Source organism: Gekko japonicus, unplaced genomic scaffold (genome assembly GCF_001447785.1).
Source record: "Gekko japonicus isolate JY-2015 unplaced genomic scaffold, Gekko_japonicus_V1.1 scaffold94, whole genome shotgun sequence".
Lineage (NCBI taxonomy): Eukaryota > Metazoa > Chordata > Lepidosauria > Squamata > Gekkonidae > Gekko > Gekko japonicus.
In genome coordinates, this window is record NW_015174274.1 from 1,623,983 (window position 1) to 1,633,057 (window position 9,075).

General features: G+C 44.2%; 1 protein-coding gene across 1 annotated transcript in view; it reads left to right on the forward strand.

Annotated features, from left to right (window-relative positions):
- LOC107120956 (macrophage mannose receptor 1-like) overlaps positions 1-7,725 on the forward strand; it is a 59,081-nt gene extending 51,356 nt beyond the window's left edge. Inside the window, exons 24-25 of the mRNA XM_015423748.1 lie at positions 2,778-3,007; positions 7,552-7,725. Coding sequence (XP_015279234.1) covers positions 2,778-3,007; positions 7,552-7,725 — 404 coding nt within the window. The remainder of the gene's footprint in view (positions 1-2,777; positions 3,008-7,551) is intronic.
- Positions 7,726-9,075: the final 1,350 nt, after the last annotated feature.

Below are 9,075 nucleotides of genomic sequence, written 5' to 3' on the forward strand. Positions count from 1 at the left end.
ATAATGTGGTCACCTTCTCTACAGTTAAGTGTCATTCCTTGTCTGCCTCCAGATTGCTACTCTTAAGGCAATTTTCTCCTTCTCAGAAGTGTCACATTCAGTCATACCCTCTCTCTCAGCTAGAGATGTAGTTAAGAACCTATCTCTGTCTCTCCTCTTTCCTATCAAGTATGTTAATTCCTAAATAAACCTTTACCTCCTCTTTAATCAGGTCGTGCACCATTGCTGTGCTAATTACTCTGCCAATGATTGTTTGGTCTGCCATTCCCGGGATCCATCAAGAAAATATATTCTGTGGCATGATCTGGGGTTCCTTTTGATATTGTACTTCATGCTGACATTTTAACAACTGCATTTCCATTTATAATTTTTGTATATCTTATCTGATAGTTTTAATTCTTTGAGATAATGACTTTGAAAGCAGCATTCAGAATTCCAGCACTGAATGAAATATTTACATTTTGGAGTCATCTTAAAAATATTATTGTTGTTTTGCCCAAGAGTAAGTGATACTTGCTGGATCAGCAACATCAACACTAATTTTTTTAAAAAATCAAGTCAGTTCTTATTCATAATTAATCTAGGCAGCAGAACCCAGAGACCCTCTAGCATGGCCAAGCCTTACAGTATAATGGAAGATGTAGTTTCTCCAAAGTATCATGGGAAGTATTGGGTTGGAGCTTGTCAGTTTTTTTTGTTCAGTCCAGCTCCTTATTGCAACTCACATCACAAATGGCTTTTGTCCATGCAGGCCCCATGAGCCCGGTCATACCCTCTTTCACTGATCAAAGGGGATCCCTTCTCCATTTCTCATCAGGGGAAAAGCAGGTTGGGTCCAACCCATTGTTTTCCAACTAGTGTAAGCTCAAGTTTAATTCAGGTATTCTATTTTTGTAGCATGTAAAATCGTGGTGTAATTGACCTTTACAATGAGCTAGTAAAATAATGGCTCACTACGAAGTCCAGCTACAACTTGTAGACCCTGGAACCAGATCATCTTAGCGCTGCAGTGTTTCACACTGGGCCATGGGATATGCAGTTGCTTATTTGGGGGAGTGATCAAGTGTTGCACCCCTGACAAAAGCCTTGAGGCATTTGTGGAATTGGTCTGAGTTTCTTCCACACTGGGAGTGACTGGAGGCACTGGCCCTTCCTGCCCTTGGTGAGGTCTCAGAAATGGAGGAGAGGTGGATTTAAGCCACCTAAGTCCTTTTCCTCCTGTTGGGATTCTCCTGGCTGTCTCCATATCTCGCTGGGGCTTCTCAGCAGCCTGAGGAGCATCCCCAGCCAGTCCTCCCTGGCCTGGCATTGCAGGGCCTTATATAGCCCCAGGCAACCTCCTCCTCCTCCTGCCCCCCCAAGCCTTCTTTCCAACCCTGGGCCTATAGGCTCTCCACTGTTAGGATGCCTGGGTTGGCTACCCAATAGCGCTAATCTGCACTGCTGATCTCACTGGCCCAGAATCTGGATTGTAGTAGTAGATCTGTGTAACCATGTGGGACAGACAAGTTAGGTTCCACCTCTCCCTAATAAGGAATCAATGGAAGCTGGTGGACTGTTAGTGAGGACAGTTGAAGACAACAGTTAGTGAGAGTGAGTAGAGCTGAGTGAAGCTGTGGAAAAGTGCAGCTTCAAGCTGACTAAAAGTCAATTTATAACAAAGAATCCCTAATGCTGGAAAAGGTAGTCAGTTCAAAAGTTCAACTGAAAAGAAATGTACCTTTCCCCAACTTTCCTCAGTGTTATGTTTAAACTATAAATAAAATTAACTTTTTGTTTCTTTAACCCTGTGGGTTGGTTGTCTCAGAGAAAGAAACACATGTACACACAGAAACAAAGATCTCAGGCTACATATATTTTAGGATAAGAATAAATAGTGGTAGTGTGTGAATAAAACAGTGTTTGAGTCCCCAACTCTAATACCTCTGTGCAGTGTCTAAGTGAGGGAAATTGATTAGAAGGGGCTGGGCTACTCTATCAGGCAATGTCTCGGTGAGTGACAGAGAGTACCTGGGATATTTTATCTTTCTATATATTTTAAAAGAGGTAAGATGGGTAGTGACGTGTGACTGCCTGACCTACCTGTAATCCTGCCCCTATGGGAGAGAGGTTGTGAAAGGTGGTAAGTGAGAAAGGTTGTGTATAAGTGAGAAAGGTTATTACAGCATGTTATTATGTATGGGCATATAGACTGGTGTGAATTAGAAGTACATGGAATAGCTTGCAGAACACATGGTGAATTTTGCAGAACTCATGGTGCACTGATGCGTGGTGCCCAGTCTGTGGCCTGTCTGTATAGGGATGGAGTCCATCCACCATAGTCTCGTTGAAAATCTGAGTGGGAAAGAAGAGAAAAGCAAAGGTGCGGGGGCAATCTAAGGTAGCTGTAGTGAAGTTGTTTCAACAACAATTCCCATTAGAAGCACTTGTATAAATGCATTTTACTATGTTGTGTCATGCCCTGAATGCAGGGGTCATTTGGGGGGGACGCCATCCCCCCGGGTGAGGTGCGGGAGGGCGGGGCCTGGAGCTTCCTGCTGGTGCCCGCTGGAGGTCGCCGCCAGCTGTGGGGAGGACACACTTCCGGTGATGTCAGGGGGTGTGGCATATGCTAATGAGTTATGCTAATGAGTCCCCCTAGCTCTTTTTCTACGAAATGACCCCTGCCTAAATGTCTTTCTGTGATTTCTAGGAAGAGTCCACTTTATGCAGTCACCTGATTCAGATGTACAGTCTAAAACCAGTGTTAACTTTTTCTATGTATGACTTTGGCATAGACCCTGTATCTTCTCACTCTGAAACAACAATTCCAGCATCTGGCTATATACCTTATGGAAACAGCAGCTATTCTTTCACCAAAACTGCAACGTGGGAAGAAGCCAGAAAACAGTGTCATTCTAAAAACTCAGAACTTACCAGCATTCTGAATCCCTATAGCCAATCATTCCTGTGGCTCCTGGTGCTGAAATACAGGGAACCTCTATGGATTGGTCTAAACAGTAACGTGGTAAGAACAAGACATGTGTGAGTGTAATGCTATTTACTCAGCCTGAGGGTTTGTATTCAGATGGTGCACCTTTAATGGTTATAATTTAACAGGATTGGCATTCCATTAGCTGACACTGTTGACAATGCTCTGCATGAATAAATTTTGCAATCAGCTTTGCATAAAATTGGTGCCTAATTTATAGTTGAATGTATGGCAGTTTACTGGTTTACAGGAAATTTTATAGAAACAGAACAAAACTTCCAAAAACTTCCCCCAAACTTTGCATTTTATGAACCTGTGACACTTTTGGAATTTTAAGAAAGAATAGTGAGTACCAGTATAAAATGGCTGCCATGAGAGTCAGGTTCAGTCACAAAATGCCCTGTTCGCGGGGGAGGGTGGGATATAAGTACAATAAAATAAATAAATAAATACAATGGCTGCCATGGTAGGGGCAATTTTAAAAAGGTTGGGAGGCCCCAGACTAAGTATTTCTGTTTCTTTAAACATTTCTTCAATCTCCACATCTTCTTTTAGGAATTCTTTATCATCCCATGGGATCAACTACCTCTCTAGCAGATTTCCTGGCTCTGCTTTATTCTTAATTTTTTGTCTTACTGGGTGCGTTCAGACGGGGGCTTTCTGCCGGCATAAACTGCACCGGTTGGAACCGGTGCAGTTTATGCCGGCAGAAACGCTATCAGACTTACCTCCATCTTCCGAATCCCTCCGGTGGACGCCCGCTCACACGCTGCAGGCGTCGGCGTTGGTTTTTTTTTAAAAAAGCAGTTTGAGCATGCGCACAGGCAGCCATTTGGAGAATGGCGATTTTTGCGCATGCTCAACCCCCCCCCATTACATTTAAACTTTAAAGGTAAGGACTTACCTTTAAAGTTTAAAGAGTACAGTAGCCTCCCGGAGGTCCCGGACGCCTCTGAAACGCTAAAGTAAGGGCTTTTTTTTAAAAAAAACAAAAACAAACGCTTAGGGCGAAGCTTTGCCCAAGCGCATATCGCTAGGAGTCTTTTTTAAAATGGCGGGGGAAAGCTGGAAGCCTCAGGCTTCCGACGGAAGTGGCTAGGCACCGGTGGAGAGCGATCAGACGCCGATTTGCATCGGAAGCCACCGTTGCACTGAGTTTACCACCACTAGGGACCTAGTGGCAGAGTGCAACAGTGTAAAGGGGATTTACAACGGTTAGGGACGGGAGGCAGATGTTCGCTGTGTGAACGCCGGTAAGTACACCGGTTGGAACCGTCACCTATTCCGTTGTAAATCCCCCGTCTGAACGCACCCACTATTATGTTCCTTAGTTCTTCTGTGCCTTACTGTCAATTTCCATATGTTTTGCCAGAACCTCTGCCTGTTTTTTTCCTGTTCATGACATTTGGACTATAATTCCACTTTTTAAAGGAAGATTCGCAATTTATGATTTTTTTGAAATCTCTTATTAGCCATGCTTATATGCTTATGTTTGGCACTATCTTTCCTAAGACAAGATGTACTTTGTAGCCAAGCTTCAATTATTATAGATTTAAACTACTTCAGGCATTTTGTGGGGAGTTGAGGCTCTTTATTCTCCCACTCAGTTTTATTTTGATTAATTCTCTCAGTTTTGTGTACTGAAATCAAATATGATTGTGTTGGATTTTCAGGGCAATCTTCTATTTCTATAAAAATTGAACTTAATAGCTCTGTAGTTATTGTTGCCAACTGGGGGAAACAGCACTTACATCTTGCACCTGAGTAATACTCAACAGGGTTACCTCCCTCTAGCTGGCTTCACGATCACTTGTTCCAAGGCAGAAATCTAGAAATTTTGCATCTTGGTCATTCCCTGAATACATGCAAAGTAAAGGTAAAGGTTCCCTTGCTTGAAAGCCAGTCGAATCTGACTCTAGGGTTGCAGTGCTCATCTCCGTTTCAAAGCCGAAGAGCCAACGCTGTCCGAAGACGTTTCCGTGGTCATGTGGCCAGCATGACTAAACACCAAGGCACACGGAACGCTGTTACCTTCCCACCGAAGTGGTACCTATTTATCTACTTGCAATTTCACGCCTAAAAGGTGGGCAGGGCTGCTACTTTAGAAACTGGACTCAAACTACAAACCCAGCTCTCTAACACATTCCCTTGTCATCAGGGGTCATTTCATAGGAAAAGAAGTGCAGGAGCTCATTAGCATAACTCACTGTTATGCCACATCCCCTGACATCACCAAAAGTGTGTCAGAAGGCAACACCCACTGCTCAGGCTCCACTGGACTGTTTTGGATTGCTAGCTATTGGGGGGGGGGGAACATGCAGATCTGTCCTCGCAGAGGAGGGAGAGCTTGTACCTGAATAAAACTTGGTCTTAAAGGTGCCACTGGACTGTTTTGGACCAGGGGGCTGGGGGAAGCTCTCCAACTTACCTGGCTGCTTCTTGCTCTGACTGAGGGCTGCTGGGAGCAGGGGGTGGGGCTTGTTGTATGTGCCCGCCCCCTGGGCTCTTAACTGCCAGAGCTCCGCTCCTGTGCGCTCCTGCAGGAAATGACCCCTGCTTGTCATTCAGCTCTGGGCTTTCTTTCCCACCTACCCTCTTTTCAAGCTTTGGTCCCCTGCTTGATTGAGGCTGGAAGAAGGGTTACCATTCTCCAGGTAGAGCCTGAAGATATCTTGGAATTATAGCTGATCCTCTAGACTACAGAGATCAGTTTCTCTAGAGAAAATGGGTGCTTTGGAGGATGGACTCAACAGTATTATATCCCACCAAGATCCCTCCAGGAATTTTCTGACCGACAGTTGACACCATATGTAGGAGTAATCTGAAGAACTAGCACACGAGTCCTTCCCAGCTCCTGAACCAGGACCCAAGGTCCGGTGTATGCTGCCTATGAATACTTCCCTTCCCTCCCTCCTCCTCTGCTCCCTATATCTTCTGGTCCATTGTGGGAAACAGGATGATCTCCCAGCTCTCTGCTTTTGATGCACTAAGCATCCTGGTTTTGGAGGACAGTTTGTCCCAATTCAGTTCACAAACCAGTTCAGTTCACAAACTGGTGTATCTGTTTGTGGTTCAGTTTGTGGTTCAGCCATGAACTGAACTGCAAAAATGTGGTTTGTGCTCATCCTTAGAGGTAAGCTTTTGCAAAGGGAGCTTTGACTCTCAAAGCTTATACTCTGAAAACCTTGTTGGTCTCTATGGCATTCTATTGAGCGGAAGGAAAACTTAGTGCCACAGAGGAGCTAAGCATGAGAAGTGTCTTTGTTGGGAGACACAGCCATTTGCCAGTGATTCTGACAGGGAACAGTGGCTGAAGGGGGAGTGGGCAGGGAAAAGTAGCAGACCCAGCACCCGGCCAATGGCATGTGAGTACTCTTGAGTGGCAGTTGATGGGCCAATGGCTGATGGAGCATATTGCACAGCCAATGGGAGAGCTGGAAACTCTCTGTGGGCGGGACTCAGGCAACGCAGCCAGTGGCTAGGGACAGCTTCTGAGTGACACATCATGGAGCCAATTGATTTAGGAGCATGTGGAATGTTCAGAAAGTGCTACCTCACTACTCAGTTATATATAAGGAGAAATACCAGGTTGTTGTGAGGATAAAACAAGGGGATCCACAAGGACTTGAGGAGGACATCTTGTTTTCTCCTGTATCTCCTCCCTCACTATTTCCTCTTCCGCTTTTCTGACAGCCTACACAGCCTTCCTCGTTTTTTCAGCTTCCATCACTTTTCCCCACCTACTAACCTACCTTTTACAGTACTACTGCCTTCAGCTTTCTCTCCTTCCCTCCCCCTCTCCCTGGGTAAGATGTGCCCCAGTTGCACACTGGCTTCCACCACTATGCTCAGGTTCAGTTGTGCACTGAGGGCCACCACTGGGATTGGCCCCAATTGCATGCTGGCTGCCATTGCCAGACTAGGGCCAGTTTTGGCCTCCACCCCCCCCCCCAAGCTTTGTTTTACAGAAACCAGGGCTTGGAAGGCTCAGCAACACTTTAACAACCTGCAAATTGCTGACAGAGAGCACAGTGGGCATCACTCTCTTAAAGCAACATGCATTGTTTCTAAGAATATTTTTTATTAAGATTTCAGATTTTTCTGCACACTTCAGACTTCCATCAGGTTTTTAGAGAAATTCCCCCTATCTTTCCTTAGTTCCATTTTGTGGATCTAATGATTCACATTCTATGGCCTGGTTTTGAATTACTTGTATGATGGAAAGATGAAAGAGTAGTATAAAAATGTGATGGATAGATGGATGGATGGATGGATGGATGATAGATAGATAGATAGATAGATAGATAGATAGATAGATAGATAGATAGATAGATAACTATGTATCTTTGTGTATATACTTATCTACAGATTGAAAATGTATTTTATGAAATTAAAATGTATGATTTGATAAACATTGTATTTATGGTGTGCCACAGGAAACTTTACACTTTTTGCTGTAACACAAACTATCTGTCTGAAGGTGCAAAAATGGTTTGTTTTGAGCACATGGACCCTGTTTTCCACATTTTTACAAGTAAATTGAGTGCCGCTGTCTTGTTTTTCTATGCTTTCCCTTTTAGACCAATGAGTATTATAGATGGGTATCTGGCTGGAAACTGGAATATACTAATTGGGCTCCTGGAGAGCCAAAAGAAAATCTAGCCTGTGTCTACTTAGACCTTGGTGGGCTATGGAAAACAGGAACATGTAATAAAAAGTACAGAGCTGTCTGTGAGCAGTATAATGGTAAGTAAAAGTATGTAAATGTGTAATCTGGGACATTGCAGTTTAATTACTATTAGATCTCCACATTCATTTTACCAGACAGAGTAAAAAGAAGACAAAATTGGAATTGGCATTTCTTTCTTTTTCACAATGAACGAGAGATTAAAAGACTTTGTTACACAATAGAGGCTTTGTTTAGGTTATATAATAAACAGTGACAAATTTATTTATTTATTTATTTCAATTTATTTTCCGCCTTGCCTGCACAGGCAGGCTCAAGTCAGCGTACAACAGGTTAAAATAGAATAAAACACAGATACATGAGTGCAATATTATAAAATTTCATATAACAAATGATATACATAAAGTGCAATTGAGTGCAGATGGCGATTGCTGTAAGGTGGTCCGATGTAGCTAGGCCAGTGTTCAAAGTTGTTCTTAATGCCAGTAGCATGAGGGCCTTAAGAGTCCAGTTTTTAATAGCTCATTCATCAGTGGTGGCTCCTAATCGAAGGCTTGGTGGAAGAGCTCTATTTTACAGGCCCTGCAGAACTGTTAGGGGTCCCACAGGGGCCTGATGTCTTCTGGGAGATCATTCCACCAGTGTGGAGCCACCACTGACAAGGCCCTAACTCTGGTGATGGCCAATCTGGTGTCTTTTGGGCCAGGGAGAGTCAGGCGATTTTGTGACCCTGACCTCCGTGCTCTCTGGGGAATATATGGGGAAAGGCGGTCCCTCAGGTAGGCAGGCCCCCAACCGTATAGGGATTTAAAGGTCAAAACCAGCACCTTGAAGCGAATCCGGTATGCTATTGGCAGTCAGTGCAATGCCTTCAGCACAGGCTGGATGTGCTCTCATATAGAGAGACCCATCAACAGCCTGGCTGCTGCATTTTGCACCAGCTGCAGCTTCTGGATTTGGGACAAGGGCAGCCCCATGCAGAGAGTGTTGCAGTAGTCCAATCTCAAGGTGACCATAGCATGGATCACCGTTGCCAGGTCATTGCATTCGAGGAAGGGAACCAACTGCCTAATCAGCCGCAGATGGTAAAAAGCTGCCTTGGCAGTGGCTGCTACCTGGGCCTCCATTGTTAAGGCAGTCTGTTTCGACCCAAATATTTGTACATCTTACATTGTTCTATTGGGACACCTTGGATATTCCATACATGTTTTTTGGGTCTTTTATGGAATACCACCATCTTGGTTTTGGAGTAATTAATAGATAGCCTCTCCTCCTTAAAATAATCTCCCAAACTATCTAAGAGTCTCTTTAGACCAATTCTTGTTAGAGAGAATAGAACCATGTCATCTGCATAAAGCAGTACCACTCAGTACCATTGAGAGCAGTCTGTTGACTTCCTCAAGGCTGAGTGGACTGA